At 51.5% G+C, this 17218-nt stretch overlaps 1 protein-coding gene across 1 annotated transcript in view; it reads right to left on the bottom strand.

Annotated features, from left to right (window-relative positions):
- The window catches only part of TENM4 (teneurin transmembrane protein 4), a 390999-nt gene extending 379396 nt beyond the window's left edge, over positions 1 to 11603 (bottom strand). Inside the window, 2 exon segments of the mRNA XM_032640774.1 lie at positions 8355 to 8624; positions 11381 to 11603. Of these exon segments, the coding sequence (XP_032496665.1) occupies positions 8355 to 8624; positions 11381 to 11603 (493 nt within the window).
- Between the last annotated feature and the right edge of the window lie 5615 nt (positions 11604 to 17218).

The raw sequence follows: 17218 nt of genomic DNA, 5'->3' as shown, positions 1-17218 counted from the left end.
GCCCTGCCCAGAAATGCACTCATTCTCCATAAGGGGGCCCTAGAAATACTACACCAATAGTTTTTAGACAAGACTATGACAGCATGAATCATGGAATCTTCAAGTTGAGGGGTCCTTGAAGGAAAGGAATTAACATTCATCAGATCCTGCTATGTGCCAAGTACCATCTTTTAAACTTATTATCTTTTTTAACTGAATTGCATAGTAAGAAATACATTGTAAGTGGCGACCCAGTACAGGTGCTGTGTGTAAAGTACAGCTAAAATAAAAATTCACAAAATAACACTGACTTCAGTATGTTTGATGTACTCTATTCTATTCTACTCCTCTCCCATCCATTTATTCCCGTTATTTTAAATGATGGTGCTGAAACACAGCACTGATTTCAGGATCAGTTATGGCCCACAGCTGGGAAAAGGAAGCCCTGTATCTTTCATGTGCACACTTGCCTTTTGTGCTCCTTACAGCTTTAGGAGGTAGGCATGTGTTCATACCCACGTTGCAGATAAAGAAACTGAGGCTCAGTGAGATCCAGTCGTTCGCACATCACCCAATTCCTGAGTGGCTGAGCTGGGATTCTGAGTGTGACTCCAAGCCCATGCTGTTCCCAGTTATCTTGCTGCCTGAGAGTCCAATGATCCCATTTGGCTCGGGGGGAAACTGACGTCCAGAGAGGAAAAGTAACTTGCTCAAGGTCACACTGGGTCTGGTGATAGAGCCTAACACTGAAACCAGATTCATCCCTGGATTCCACACACCCCAGCACTGGAACTAGGCTCCTGTGGGCAGGAAGCTCCTTCCTCACCATCGGTTACTCTCTTTCCTCCCTGAAGTCATCCTGGATTATATGAAGTTGAAACCGGCCAAGAGCCACTCTCCCTGGACAAAGCTGATCTTACAATAGGAAATAATGCCTTTCAAATGTCTTTTGGTAGGAAGTTCGTCATTATGCACATCATTGCTTCCACTGGAACTGAAAGTCATGTCGGCTCAAATTAAAAGCAAAACTCTAGATCACTGTACCTCTAAGCACACACAGCGGGTCCTAACCTAGTTTCACAAATGCAATCTATCTTAATTTAGCGTAGCTTCCCGGGCCTGTTTTTCCCTCCTCCCAGTTCAGGAGGGTGCGCTTGTATTAGCACGTACTGCCCACCAGGGAGTGCTGCAGTGCGCACCAGTGGGGAGCGGATTCGGGATGTATTTAAAGTCTTCTTACGAGGAGCTCACAAGAACAACAATATTAGTGGCTGTCAGATACCAGCTCCCGGATCACAGCAATTCCAGCAGAGGTGGTACTATGGAGAGGAGGCCCCAGGTCAGACTTCACCAAGGCGGGCTGAGGCAGCTGAGCAGAAGGAAGGGCTGGAATTATGGACACAGAGAAGCCAAGATGATAACAAAAGAGATGGGACCAAGAGTCTCCTGGGGGCAGCATGACAAGGCTGGGAGCGGGAGTTGGGCAACAAGGTCGGAGATCCAGATGATCAGCAGCTGGATGGAGGGAGTATGGTGTGAGGAAGGGACAAGGGGTGTGGTTCATGACCAAGGCCATGAGCTCTGAGAGAGACAGTGGGGAGCAGCATGGGACAGGCCAACGCTAAAGGACTCTGCAGCTGGGCTGAAGGAGCTGTGAGGCCAGGAGAAGGATCAGGTGTGAGCCCCCTCCCCTTAGAGTACCTGGGACCCCATTTTGGTCACAGAACCTAAGAATACTGTGGTCTTCCTCACTGCTCACGAGGCCCTGGGGTGGAGCAGGGAAGGGCAGCTGGTTCCCCTCCCCAGGTACAGACCCCATCCTCACCATCTCCATGCACTGGTCCTGGCCTGAGCGCCCACCCCCTTTCCTGAATTACTGCAGTAGCCTCCTACTCAGACACAGCCTGCTGGAGTTCAACACTGCTGCTTCCAGAATGACCCTGTCCAAGTATCAGTCAGACCCCGTCAGTCCCCAGCCCAGAGCCTCCTGTGATTCTCCCTGCAATGGCCTGCACGTGGGCCCTACCCCACGTGCCCTCTCTGATCTCCCCACTGCAGCCACACTGGCCTCCCTGATATTTTGGAACAATGCAGACACCCTCCTGCCCCAAAGCCCTTGAACCCGCCCCTCCCTCTGCCGGGATGGCTTTGCCTCCGGACTTCCTCGCCGCCAGCTCCCTCGCCTACCTCACATGTCATCTTCTCAGTGAAGCCTCCTCTGGCTTCACCCCCGGTCCCACCCTGGCATTCCCTATCCCCTCTCCTGTAACACTTAACATCTTGAAACATCCTATATAGTGTAGTTTTTAAACTTGTTGATCAGTCTCCCCACTGATGAGCGGGCAGTTTTATCTGTCTGGATCAGGCTGGAGCCCCAGTACCTAAAACAGTAGGTGCTCAACAAACAGCTGCTAAATGACAGAGGATCTGCCTAACTCTCCAACTTTCCCTCCCAGCACTCTCTGCCCCCATATCCCCAGTCACACCCGATGTTCCAGCCTCACGGGACACACCTGACATTTGTCCTCCTCCACGCCTTCGTCCACAGAGAATGCCCTTTCTTCCCCCTCCTTACCTGGTAGAATCCCTCCCGTCCCTCAAAGCCCAGGGACCAGCACTTCTTCCATAAAACCTTCTCAGAAACCTACTGGTTGGACTTCTTCCCTTAAACCTCTACAATGCCTACTTTAAATGTCTTTTCTCCAGCATGTCGCAATTAGAGAGTGACCTGGTATAAGCTCTAGGGTCCTGCGTAGCTCTAACAGGTTACGGATTCAATTTCTCTTCCGGCAGTTTCTAACAGTGACAAAGAAGTTTACCTTCCGGATACAGCAAGAATCAGCTCTCAGGTTGTGTATATTTTATTAGCATTGAGCTAATGAAAACATGTTTCTATAAAGCAGAACAAACTGCAGAGTGCAGTGGTCAGGAAAGGTAACAGGCAGTGGGGTGAGGCAGATCTGGATTCAAACCCTGGCTCTGCCATTGACTAGCTGTGCCACGGTTAGCAAGTCACCTAAGCTCTCTAAATCCTAGTTTTCTTGACTAAGAAACTAGTCTAGGAAAATGGGGAAAGGTTAAGAATCCATGCGTTTGTTGTCTCTAAGGTTCCTTCTAGCTCCCAGATTCTCAGATGCTCTGACTGTACTAGGCCCTCCTCAATCCTTTTTGGAACTTGGGGGCTTACAGTCCTCATTATGTGGATAACTCTGTCCAGTCAGGGAGACTCTAATTCCCTGAAAACATCAGGTACTTCTGCAGTATGGGAGAAGGGTAGTCAAATATAGGGGTATAATCCCTACCCCAGCTGAACGAATCCAGCTTCCTGTCCTAGAGAAGGGAGCCTTGTGTCCAGTGGCTGAGTAGCTACAGTACTCTGGCCGCTTAGGGAATTAATGAGAGCTTTTCTTACAGATTTTAAAAACTAAATCTGGTGAGCATGGGGCCAGGGAGGGTAGAGGATAAACGGAGTTAAATTGGTAATGAGCTTCTTTCTCTCTGGGCTTCAAGATGCTCACCTAATCTACAGACTCTCAATAAACAGTTTGGCTGCCTAATTAGTTTAACCAGTAATCTCCCTTTTGATACCCAGGCTGCTTGATAATTTGGGTGTAACTGTGATTGTTTCATTGTTTCTTTTCTAAGTGAATTTCTCAATTTGCCTCTGGGATTAGAGCTCGGGAGTAAATTCTCACCATTCCCCAGACCCACCACACCTCTTTATGCCTCCAAACCTTGGCTCCAGCAACCTGCCTCTACTGGGAATGCCTCTCTCAGATCCCTCACGCTCAGTGCAATCCTACTCGGCTGGACTTCAAACTCTGGTACACAGTGTGAGTGGAACTAAGGGATGAGCCTTTGTACCCTCAGGGCAAAACGAATGGCTCCTTCTACTGTCATCCCACAGCTCTTTAAACAATATTAATAGCTAAAAGCCTTTTAACCGTTTTTAAGCGCACGATTCAACGGCATTAAGTACATTCACACTGTTGTGCAATCATCACCGCTTTCCATGTCCAGAACTTTTCCATCATCCCAAACTGATACTTGGTACCCATTAAACACGAACTCCCCATTTCCCTTCTCCCAGCCCTGGGTAATCGCTGGCACACTGTTTCAGAAATGACGAAACTGTGGCATAGAGAGGTGAGGTGACTTGCTCAAGGTTTCAGAACTGGGACATGGTCCAGGATTTGTGACCAAGTCTCCTCACTAGATCTGGAACCAGCTCTTTCCACCCTGCCACACTGCCTGCTAAACCTCCACCACAGATAGGGCTGCAAGGCTGTCACAGCTCCACCTCCCCTGCTATTCCTCTAGATTCTTGATTCTAGAATGATGCCTGGTCCACTGAAGGAGCTCAGCATAGCTACAGAACAAATCACAGAAGGAATCTACAAAACGGACACCGCGTCCACCTGACCCTGTGGTTGGAGATGGAGCTCACAGTGCAACCTCTGCTTTCTAAAGAACACTTAGAGGATGTCAAGTGTGTGCCCGGCATGATTCCAGCTCCTGCTGGCTGTGGCCCTGCTCAGCAGGAGAGGCCTGGGGGCCGGCTCCGCCTGACGCCCCTGAGGGGGAAGATTGGTGTTTACATTACCCCGTCAATTCTGTATTTATTTTGGATATTAAGCAGCGACATAAAAGCTGCTGACATTAACCTTCAGGGGCAGAAATTGGCTTTAATGGACCCCATAAAAAATTATTATTGATGGCAGCTGCAGGCAGCTTCACCATGACCTCAGCAAAAGCCTCCACCACTATCAATACTGTTGACAATTACTATTGACTAATGCAAGGCTGGACGTGGAGGCAGAGTCGATGTTGCTGTGGCTGGAAGTTGTGGGGGGTCATGCTTTGCTGTCCTCAACTGCTGATTCCAAAAGAGGTGGGCAGAGGGCTCAAACTATAGCATCAGAGAGACCTGAGTTCAAATCCAAGCTTTGCCGACTTGCTGAATGACTGGCTGTACAATCTCTGGCAAGTCAGTTGACCTTTTGGGAGCCTCAGTTTTCCCATCTGGGAAACGGAGGTGCCACGGTGCTGTCATGAGGGTTGAAGGCAATGGCCCTTGTGCAGCAGCTTGACATGATAGGTCTTCAGCATGGCCTCCCCCTGCTCCTAGAACTGGCCGGTAATGCGACGTGTTGGCTGATAAGCCCAGTGGAGTTAAGCCCTGTTCTGATGGTAAGATCAGAGTTCTCATCACAGATAAAAGAGAGAAGTGGGCTCAGGGGGATGAATGCGAGACAAAGAGACGAGGGCAGGGGAGAAAGATGTGAGAGCGGAAGGGGCAGGAAGAAGAGGGGGAAGCTGGGAAAGAACGGAGACTTCTGCATAGAGCCTGGCTCCAGCTCAGCAAGGTACACGGCCGCCGCACGCCCTTCACCTCTGAGCCCCAGTCCTCAGCTGCAAGCTCTGGTTGACAACAAAGCTGTCAACCTCCTTTGGTGGATAAAGGGGAGCCATCCCTATGGCTCCTTCACTGCCAGGATGAGTTACTGTCATTATTTAGACTCCAGTATAGCAAAGCCACTAATATAATTTTGCAGCCTGAAGCAAGTGGACAGGTGCAGGATGTCTGAGTTTGGAAGTCCAGGCCTGGAAGGGACGAGGCGGCCAGGGAGGAGCTCTTTGTTAGATCCACCTGCCCACCTCCTTTGCCTGCCCATCTTCTGTGAGCACAGAGAGACTTAGAGTGCTGTGGCCCAATGCCGAAATACATGATTGGAAGGAGAGGGTGGTATGGCCAGGGAAGCAGGCAACAATCTCCCTGCCCCTGTTATCAGAGCCTGAAGCGCTTCAGGCTTGCCGACTATGTCGTTATCACACAACAGAGGCTTAATTCAGCTCTCAGGGAATATACAATAAAGTGGGTGGTGTGTGCCTCACTCTGTCATGATTTTACGGAAAAATGATCATTTGTCACCATGGCAAGAAGCCTTCACACGAACTAACAACCCAAGTACTTTGCTGCAGAGGAAATTCACTATGATTAGGGCCACAAGGGTAAAGGTTTTAGAATCATACAGGCCTGAGTTCAGATCTCGTCTTGCTATGTGACCTACACAGGTTTCTTAACCTCTCTGGGCTACAGATTCCTTATCCGGTACAGTGAGGGTAATAAAACCTATCTCAAGGTGTTGTAGAAGGAGTAAATGAGGTCATACAGCTAAGCACTTAGCACTGGGCATGGCGGTCTAATAATCAGTAGCAGGTATTAACTAGTATTGTTGTTATTACTATCACGTTCCTCTTGTGCACCTTCACTTTAAGGTAAGGACTTCGAATCACGGAATCCTAGATCTAGAAGGGCCTACAGGTGATTCAGCTCACTTATTCTCCAGAATTTTTCACTGGAACATTGGTCCCGTTGCATGCTCTGAGAATAAAGGGTTTTTTATTCTCAGATCAATTTGAGGGATGCTGCGTATAACCCTCCTTGCTAATATCTCCGTTAGCATGCATATTAACGTATTAAAGGCTCTGAGAAGTCCTGCAGTAAGGAAACTGGTTTAAATTCCTTTAACTCAGTGTTTCCTACATTATTTGACCACAGAGCACTCCCCTCCACCCCTCTTCAATCTAAGAACTATTAACATTCTCAGAATACAAGGAATGCTGATTTCATTAAAACTACTTATTTTACAGATGAGGAAACTGAGGTCTAGAGAAAGGATCTAACTTATCCAATGCTACACCCTAGGTCAGTGATGGCACTGAGGCTTCCTGCCTCCCAGTTAGACACCATTTTCTCTGCACAGGCCTCGCACATCAAATTCAGCGTGCAGCGCAGAGGAGAGAAGGGGGCTGCTGGCTGGGCTTGGGCCTAGGAGGTGGGAAGGTGGATGAGGGAGGGTGGATGGCTCCCCACTGCACAGCGGGGAACCCCTTCAGATGCTGAGGTCATTGACCCCCTCCCAGGGCTGGTGGAGTATCAGGGGAGGGTGACACTGCCAAGCTGGTATTTGGGACCTGCTGTTCCTCTACCCCTCAAACAGGTGCGTCCCTAGGAAAAACTCCAAGTTCTCTAGCAGCAGTGGTGGAACAAACAGTTGCAATTCTGCTGCACCTGACTTTTTTAGGAGATGGATTTCTCCACCTGACCCTGACCTTACCTAGTCTCCTGCCTGATCCCAAATCTGGGATTGTGTTGTGCCATAACCCACTGGAGCATCCTTTCCAGAGACTAACCCACATAAGCCTTCACCTCTGACCTGGTGTCTCCACACACTCCCCCCGCCACCCTCAAACCACTTCTCCAATTCCCCCCACATCCTGGGGAGGAATCAAAGGATCCTGCATTTAGAGCTGGAAACCAGTAGGGGGCACTGGTACCTGGCTTGGTTCTTCCAGTTCTCGTTCAGATTGCCATCCCCACGTCCCCCTTCCCACCTCTGGTGTGGCAGGGCCAGCAGACCCCCTCACTGGACCTCTGGGAAACAAAGCCCTCCCCGGGGCAGAGGGGCTGTCCTGGTCTCTGCCACCCTCCCTAAGTCTTTGCTGCTGGACTCCAGCAGGACCCTCCTTCCTTCATGTGGGCCTCATCCACAAGCTGCCCAGAGACTGTGGGCACAAGGTGCCACAGAAAGGGAAATTCCCTCAGCGGGTGGCCCACTGCAGGGCTGCATCTATCTCAGGGCCCCTCAGAGATCTGCCAGCAAGGTACGAGTGAAGAGGAATATCCTGAAACACGGCTCCCTTTCCTTCCCCACAAAAAAGGAGATGTGTGAATAACTTGTCCTCTTTTTCTCCCACAGCATCTCTCTGGCCTTGGAAAAGAGCTACAGAGATGAGAGTGGAATAGAGTCCAGAAACAGCACTTCCTCCAATCTGCAGATGAGATCATGGGAAAGCTGGCGTAAAAATACGAGTTTTAAGTTACTCCAGCGTGACAGTTTTCATGTGAAAGCTATCCTCTGATCAGCGTAAGACCCTGGGGTGGGGCAGCACGCGTGGCGGGCGCCCAGGCTGGTTGGGCACCTGGAGGCTGGAGGCTGCGTGAGCAGAGTTCTGCCAGGACCAGGCACGGCGACCGCCGGAGAGGATGAGCTGCAGGGGATGGGCTTCCGAGCGGAAGCCTCTGGCCCATCTGCTCCCACCCGCACAGGCACCTTGTAAGCAGTAACCCTGCCCCATAGGCACCCCTCTCATCTGGAATGAAAGTGCGGCAACCCGTCTCCAGCCTGTCACCCACAGGCGGTGGTTGCACGCGACCCTGCGAGAGGCTCTGCCTTTTGACGACGGACAGCAAAGCAACTTTCCACCGAATTCACCGGAGCCCCAAGGGATGGCGCAGAAGACCAATACCGTGATTAAAACCCCCGGCCCCATAACCCAGGCGCCCGGCACAGGCCAAGCGGGCTACTCACCCGTCTCTGCGTTCTCGTGCTCCGTGTCGGTGAGCGTGAGGTTGGAGTTGGCCCGGCTGGACAGGCAGGAGCTGCGCCCCGACCGTGTGCTGCGGCCCCACAGCTGCACGGGGTGCTCGGGGGACAGCACAGGGTCGGCCTCCAGGTCGGCCTCGGAGCTGGCCCCCATGGAGTAGCCACAGTGGGGGAGGCCGATGTCTGTCCGGTACAGGGTCCCGTGCGGGGGCGTCACCTCCCCCAGGCCCAGCTCACGCAGAGTGAAGTTGGTGCCTAGGAGGGAAGGCAGGGGAGTGGGATCAGGGCGTGGGGGGGGGGGGCCATCTCCCCACCAGAAGCCCGGCCCCTACCCCAGGACTCACTCTTGTCCTTTGAGTTCACTGTGATGTTCGATGCCCGGGCCTTTCCTCTGCACCCTCTCCACCAGCCCAAACCCTCCACCCCTTTATGGAGGGCCCAATACAAACGGCCCCTCGTCTGAGAAGCCTCCCCTCATCCTACACCCTGTGTGGGAGTCACTGCTTCTTCCTCCGAGCTGCCTCTGAGAGTCCTCGGCCCTGGTCCTCCTGCAGAGCAGAACTGCGTAAGAGCCTGGGTCCTCTGCTCGAGATGCCTCCACGGGGGCAGGGGCTGTGTCCCGTTCATTCCTATTCCCTGGGCCTAGAAGGCAACCCGGTACCCAGTGCAGGCTCAGTATGCGTCTGCTAAATTGGACGGAGAGCTTCAGCTCTCCTCTTCCAGCCCAGGGAGGGCCTGCCAGCAAGGGGGGCTCCTGAGCAGGGCAGAAGCCTGGTCCATGAAATGCCAATGGTTCCCTGGGACCAGACGTTCCTTTCCAGCCAGCTCAGGAAAGCCTGGAGCAGCAAAGTGAAGAAGATGGTGACCGGCTGAGAAAAGTGGGCCTTGCACAAGGAGGTCGGCTCTGCCTTCTGTTTCCTCACGCCAGGTGGGCTGTGACAGGAACCAGCAGCCTCTGGGGTAACCCAGGGAGCCAAGCACACAGCCGAGGCTGGGCCACTGACAGGTCTCTCGAAGCCCCGGGAAAGCCTGGCTGTGCCCACGACAGAGGCTGGGAAGACCTGGGTGAGGGGAGTTCACTCAGGGATCAGTGTTTGAGGGACAAAGGGGATACTGACTTCCATGGGAAACACAGCCTCCACATTACTCAGTGTTTACTCAGGGACAGCTTCTTCCATATTTTTAACATTCCCACGGGTGTTCTGAGGGATGAGGAAGACCGGTAGACGAAGGCGCTAAGGATCATATTCCAGTTAAACCACCGATCTAGGAAATGGACTCACAACCAGGCAGCACCACATTTAACCCAATCCAAGCTGCCGTCGGGTACTGATGTACAGCAACGAGCAGGGCGTGGTGCCTGACCTCACAGAGCTCACAGTCAAGCGTGGGACACACAGCCCAGGCCATGATGAAGGGCTAAAGCCCAAAGTGGGGGGATCCACGGAGAGTGTGCTGGGAGCACAGAGGCAGAGGGCGGGGTACCAGGGTGGGAGCTCAGAGGTTTGTGGACGAGAGTAACCGGGAAGAGCGGAGTAAGAAGAGAGAAGAGGCAGATGCCCGTGCTTTGAAGGATCCCGCAACCAGGGTCAGGACTGAAGAGGACAAGCCTGCAAAGGAAGGAAGAAGGAACTGCCAGTGAGGCAGGAGGGGAACCCCCAGAGACGGCCTCCTCTCCCAGTCATGTGCATCGCTCTTAACCAGGAACCCCTGTGCCTCCCGGGGTCCTAGTCAGCTCCGTGTCCAGCCTGCCACAGAGTAAGTGCTCAGCGAAAGGTAGTTAAATAATCAGACAGGCACACTCTGGTAGCACTCTGGAGGATGGATAAAGGGAGAGGGAAGGTGGGAGGAGAGAACTCTGCTACCCTCACAGGATTTTTGGGGCTCCAGGGAGGTAACGGGAGAGAGAGAACTTTGTAAGCTGCAGTGCCCATGCCTGCCTATGAGCTGAGAATGCTTCTCATTTGTTATTTATGAAGATAAGAGGGGCTCCCTTTGGAGCCTCCCGTGCTAGGATGGCATCCAGGCCAACCTGGGCCTGGCAGGGCTCACCATTTGTCCCCTCTGCTCACTGAGACCCAGAGAGAACAATCAGTAGCCAGCAGCATTTCTGAAGCACTTGCTCTGTGCAAGGGTCAAATGCTCTATTTTCAGTCCTCATCAATCCTCCCCACCACCTTGCAATTAGGAGGCATGGCTGTGATCCCACGGCCCAGGTGAAGACACTGAGGGCAGTAAAAATGGCAGAGCCGGAATTCAAATCAGGTCAGTCTGATGTCAGAGTTCGAGCTGTTAACCACAAATGGGAAAGAGCTGAAGACCCCTCGTCTTTTTTTTTTTTTTTTTTTTTTTTTCGGTACGCGGGCCTCTCACTGTTGTGGCCTCTCCCGTTGCGGAGCACAGGCTCCGGACGCACAGGCTCAGCGGCCATGGCTCACGGGCCCAGCCGCTCCGCGGCACGTGGGATCTTCCCAGACCGGGGCACGAACCCGTGTCCCCTACATTGGCAGGCGGACTCTCAACCACTGCGCCACCAGGGAAGCCCAGACCCCTCGTCTTTAAAGCAGGAGAGGCAGCCTTGTTAACAGGTCAGCTTTCCTGTGGATCCAGGCCTAGTGGGAGAGGCATGGCGTCATCGCACTTACCTCGCAACGCGTCATCTCATTAGTCCTCAGGACAATTCAGTGCAGTAGCGAGTACTCATGGCCATCTAACAGGGGAGGCTTAAAGGCGAGCTGGTGGTGGTCAGAACTCAGCTCCTAACCACCTCATTACGCCCACGAGGGGGGTGAGCATGAAACGAATGAACTAAGAATGAACTACAAGGCAGGCTCTGACCAGGTCTAGGTGCCAAACTAGCGGAGTGTTGGCGCGGACGGGCGCCCTCCACGCCGCTGGGCTCCAGTCGCTGCTCAAGCGCGCCCGCGCCCACGCCCACACCCGGGGGGGAGGGGGGAGGGAGGTACACCAGTGCGCAGGCGCGCCTCAAGCCCCGCCCCGGCCGCCCTCACCTGCGCGGCAGAACTCCTCGGCCTCCTGCGGCACCAGGTCCTTGACGCGGCTGCCGTAGGCGAGGCGGGCGTCCTGGTCGTAGGCCTTGAGGGTCTCGCTGGAGCTGTAGGATTTCTGCGGGGCCTTGCCCTCCTCGCTGTCTGCGGACGAGCTGGTGTAGCGGCGCTCGGCGTCGCGGCGCCTGGTCAGCGAGCGGTACGGCTTCCTCTCCTTAACGTCCATGGCCTCAGGCCGGCGCTCCTCCACATCCACGAACAGGGTCCTCGCCGCACTCAGGGCCGAGTGGTCTGGAGCCCGAGAAACCAAAGAAAGGGCGTCAGTTCCGGCCCCAGAGGGCAAAGGCAATCCCCGGGTCCATCCCGGACCTCGATTCACCCGGCAGTGCTGTGGACAAGGGGCCTCAGGCTCTGGAGGTGAGGGCGTCGCTCCACGGCCACGCAGCCATAAGTAGCACAGAGGGACTTGCACCCAAGGCTTGTTGTGATGAATCCTTTCTCTTCGTGCTACACGACCGGCCTATCCCCCCTGTGGAGATGCCTTCAGCCTCTCCTTCAGTGATGTCTATCAGGAAGCTGACAACAAAGGCCGGAGGACACTAGTTTTCCCAATCCCGCTATAGATGTGACTCACGTGTGTGTTCCCATCAGGCCTCCGGCTGGGACAGGGCCTCACGCAGAACAGGGGCTCTTTAAGGATTTGTGAAATGAAAGACTATATTCAGGCACTGGGGTAAGCGCTTTGCATATATTATCTCATTCAATTGTCACACGTCCTGAGATATTATTACTGTCTCCGACCTTTTCTGGAAATGAGCCAAGGTATAAACAACCAATCCACAGTTATCACCACCAGATAATGAAATAATCACCCGCTTATTGTCTGTTTTCTTGCACTCATATGTAAGCACCATGAGAGCAGGGGCCTTACCTGTTCTGCTCACTCCTGATCTATTGCACCTGAAGTGAAGCCTGGTGCCTCCAATGCATATTTAATTATCCAACCAGTCTCCATCTGACAGATGAGAAAACTGAGGTTCCAAACCTCCCTCAAGGTGACTCAGGTGGTAAGTATCAAAGTCAGGATCTGAAACCAGGTCTGTTTGGCTCTAAAGTCCGAGTTTTTCCTATTTTATTATGCTCCCTGAGTCCCCTCCCACCACACAGAAGTGTCCTTCCAGCTAGGCTGGGCCTGGACTACCATGCTGATCAGAGAACTCCGTCACCTCCAGACTCATCCATCTCATCGGAGGCACCATCGGCACCTGGGGAAGCCACAGCACCTGCCGCATGTGTCGGGGTTGCCAGGCTGTGTGGCTGGTAGGAAGCTCCTAATCTCCCTTTCTCCTCTTTTCCCCATCTTGACCCTTTTGCCCTAGGCCGACACATTTTTTAAAGCTCTTATAACACCGCCTCTCTCTTTCCAGATGTCTTCCTCTGGCTCTGGGGTAGCAAACGTAGCCCCCTACAAGAGCCAGGAGGTCAGCACAGGAGGAAAGCAGGACATCCTGCACAAAGGATGATGAGCGCTCCTTCTTGAAACATACAACCTTCTCAGTTCTTTCATTGTTCCACTTTCCAGAGCAACATGGGTATACAAAACCTTCTACTGCGTCACTGTCCTATTAGAGAAACAACAGAGCAAGAGCTGTCATCAAGGGGTCTCAGTGCCCAGGGTGTGGCCTCTGACCAACAAAGAGGGCGGGCCTGTTCAACGGGGCAGTGGGTGTTCAGTGCCTACCAATGCTGTGACATAGGAGTGCAGGGGGTCTTGTGAATTTTGATGACAAGCTGGAAATTTGGACTTGGATGTAAAATGTATGATTTTTAAATGTAATCCATTATTACACGTAGGCCAAGTTAAACACACTGATGGGTCAGTTTTGTTCTGAGGGCTAGCGATTTCCGAGTTCTGCCTTTGCTCGTGGACATTGAAGGTATCGGTATTCCTGTGGCCTGAGGATGCTCTCTTCCCTCCCAAGAGGGAAGAACCACCTCTTAGGTGGTTCTGAGGATGAAATGAGTTAATACATGTCCCTGGTACATATGATCCCCGATCCACAATGGGTGCTCAATACATGTTCGCCATTATTATCATCAGAAAAAACCCACCTTTTATTTTTAAAAGGCATACTTTGGAAGGCTCCAGCTAGATGTCCGTTATAACTGGAGAAGGAACGTTCCCTCAAACACACGTTAATAAGGCTGAGACACATTTTAGGCTGTTAAGTTGGTGGATGACTATGTGTCTTACCAGTGTGTACCTGTTGACTGAAGACGTTGGCCTCAAAGCAGAGGCTCAGTAATTGCAAATTAAGAACACAGTCCCCAAACTCATGGCTTCCCTATTACAAAGCAGAGGCAAGGAGAACATCTGCCTTGCTCTCATTTCCTTTTCAGTCTTAATATAGTAATTCAGTAAATATTTACTTTTTTTCAACAGATGGGAGATCAGTCATGGTTCACACTCAAATTGGCATTTTTTTTTAAAGTTTTTTTTGATGTGGACCATTTTTAAAGTCTTTATTGAATTTGTTACAATATTGCTTCCATTTTATGTTTTGGTTTTTTGGCCACGAGGCATGTGGGATCTTAGCTCCCCGACCAGGGATCGAACCTGCACCTCCTGCATTGGAAGGCGAAGTCTTAACCACTGGACCGCCGGGGAAGTCCCTCAAATTGGCATTTAATTGAGAGAAAAAGAAGAGGTCGGGATGAAAGAAGTGACAGTGGAGAAAAGCTCCTCTCGGAGCAAGGGTCTGCAGCATAGCGATGCTGAGACCCTGGAGGGGGGAGCAGTACCGGGAAGGGCGCCAGAAGCACCCGCACACGTCCATGCCTACACAAGTCAGTCCCTGCTTACCCTGCTGACCTCTGGGTTCCCCACCTGCCGGTTCCTGATCCTCCTCTGCTTCCTCTCACTGCCCACAGAACAACCCGCCACCCCAACTCGACTCTCACGGACGCACGCCCCTACTTACTGCCTGCTGAAACTCTTCGCCAGGTAAGCCCCGAGCACACAAATATGCCTTTGCAGAGGAGTTCATTTCCACAACCCATTACAGACCAGTCTCGCGCTGGGACTGGGGCCCAGAGATGAGCACGACACAAGCCTTGCGGGGGCAGCTACCGTCTCTCTGGGGTGTCAGCCATAGGGGCCTTCAATGATGAGTGCTTTGATAAAGCATGAACCGTAGTTGTATAACTTTCGGGGGTCATTTCTGGTCTATCTACGGGGAAGGAGAGTGGGCTCTGGCCAAGAGAAGGGAAGAATCATGTCTGCATAGGGTGCTGTGGCTGGTGCTTCCCACACAGACCCACGGGAACTCTAGTTACTTGGGTTTGTTTTGGCCACGCCTCACAGCATGTGGGCTCTTAGTTCCCTGACCAGGGATTGAACCCTCGCCCCTTGCATTGGAAGCATGGAGTCTTGACCACTGGACCGCCAGGGAAGTGCCCTAATTACTTCTCATTTTAGAGAGCTGACTCAATGAGCCAGATGGTTGATAAGTTCACACAGCTAGTGAGCCAGTGATTCTAAAATCCACTTTTCTTTTTCTTTTACATGGAGCTGGTTCAGATGGATCTGGAAGGTTTGAACAGGTCTGTTAACGTGGGGAAGCCTGGAGACACATGGTAGTGATAGGAAGAGAGGCAGTGACAATACAATGACTTTTTTTTTTTTTTTTATGGCTGCATTGGGTCTTCGTTGCAGTGTGCGGGCTTCTCATTGCAGTGGCTTCTCTTGTTGCAGAGCATGGGCTCTAGGCACGCAGGCTTCAGTAGTTGCGGCTCACAGGCTCTAGAGCGCAGGCTCAGTAGTTGTGGTGCACGGGCTTAGTTGCTCCGTGGCATGTGGGATCTTCCCGGACCAGGCATCTAGCCCATGTCCTCTGCATTGGCAGGCGGATTCTTAACCACTGCACCACAAGGGAAGTCCCAAAATGACTGTTAATTTAATACCTACTCATGCTGGGAACTTTGTACATGTTGTTTCTAATCTCTACAACAACTAGGCAGGTTAGATATTATCCTCTTATTTTATATTTTCTCTTACTTACTCTTATTTTATAAATGAGATAACAAGCTCACAGAGATTAAGTGATTTGCTCTAAATCACATGGCTTCCAAATATCAGGGCCTAGATTTGAATCAGAAGAAAATGTTTAAACCTGAAGAAAGGTATTACACACACCTAGTACCAGAGGTTAATTCATTCAGTAAATAATTGCTAAGGACTCTTCTAACTGTGGTGGAAGCTGCATGAAGGCAAGACATGAGGTTCCCTTGTGTCCTCCCCTCCTCTCCCCCTGTTCCCCCTTCCCCGCCTCCCCCCAACACTGGCTTCCTACCCTGCTTTCCAAGCCTTGTGTGAGGCTTCGGTGGACAAGACAAATGAGCTTCTTACTCCTTGGAGCTTCTAGATAGTGGGCAAGTCAGACAGGGAGAGAGGCAGGGGAAGGACACCAGAGTGGCCCCTAACCTAGGTCAGGTGGGCCAAAGATGGAGAGATGATTAAAGGACCACCGCTCAGAGAAAGTGACATCTAAACCATGACCAAAGAAAGTCAAGGAAAAGTGAGACAGGCCAGATGGTTTTGAGGTAAGGAGAGAAAGGGAATCTAGATCTGTGACTTCCCCGTTTTCTCTCACCTACAGTAAACATTTATTTCACACACATAAATCTACAAAGTTCTAACTAAAACAAAAATTTCAAAAACCATGCCTAACCTTTCCTCAAGGGTGGAATCTGATATTTTCTCTCTTATTCTATTTGACTAAAAGAGAATTATGGATGGATTGCCAGCCTACAGTTTGAAAAAGACCATTCTGGGTCACAACCTGCATGAAAGTGGGAGGGGTGAGGGAGTTTGGGAACAGACAGAATCCAAACTTCAGTGAGGGAAAGAGGTCTAAGATGAAGCTTGAGAGGTGAGGAGTGAGCAGCCTGGTAGAAAAAATAAAAAGGCACTTCCATGAATGATGATAACACAAGTGGACAGTAAAATGTAAAAGTGCGGGTGGCAGAAAGCCTGGATCTGGCGATCCCAGGGGAGCATGTCCTCTAGCTGGTTTTGTGGTGCCGGGAGCTGGCCTGGAAGAAAGACAAGGAGGATGTGGGACTCGGGGGGAGAGGAGGAGATGGGGAAACAAAGCTTTTGGTGTTTGGGAGAAACTCAAAAAGCCAACTTGGGCCCTTTACATGGGCTCCAGCAATATTTATGAGAGGCAGGGGCCTGGAGCATTCACAGGGAGACGTCATCAGACCTACAGACCTGCCGAGGACCCTTTGCCCCTGCCAAAGCCTCAGGGAAACGGGGGCTGTTACAACCCTGGACTTCCTCGCAACCTCGGAAATGACCAGAGACAAGCCAGGAAATTGACTGAATTCCTACTGGACTAAAGTTTTATAAGTTTTCCTTAACATAAGCACATGGTGATATTTTCAGTTCTTAGTGTGTCAAAAAGGGCTCATAAATATTTGAGCTAAAATGTGTTCTGCAAAATATAAGTCCTAGGCAGTATCTGTGTGTGTATGTGTGCATAAAGTCATCATAAATTTTTACTTTCCTTCAAAGTTTGCTCTTGCAAGTCCTTTGTTCACAACTCCAGTGTGATATGAAGGGGAATGCCAGGGAGAGAGGCGCCTAGTCTGTGCCAGGCACTGTGCTGGGCTATGAACAAACCAAAGAGATAGGCACCGTATCCCCACCTTACAGATTTGGAAACTGAGCCTCGGAGAAACAAAGGTATGCTCAAGTTCACACAAAATGCCAAGACTGGAATCTTCTCCCTGTAGTAGAGCATATTTCCCTGATCTGTCACACTAGGGAATCCTTTG

The sequence above is a fragment of the Phocoena sinus genome, chromosome 8, assembly GCF_008692025.1.
Source record: "Phocoena sinus isolate mPhoSin1 chromosome 8, mPhoSin1.pri, whole genome shotgun sequence".
Taxonomy (NCBI): Eukaryota; Metazoa; Chordata; class Mammalia; order Artiodactyla; family Phocoenidae; genus Phocoena; species Phocoena sinus.
Note: the sequence above shows the minus strand (reverse complement) of the source record. Positions and strands in the feature narration are given on the sequence as shown.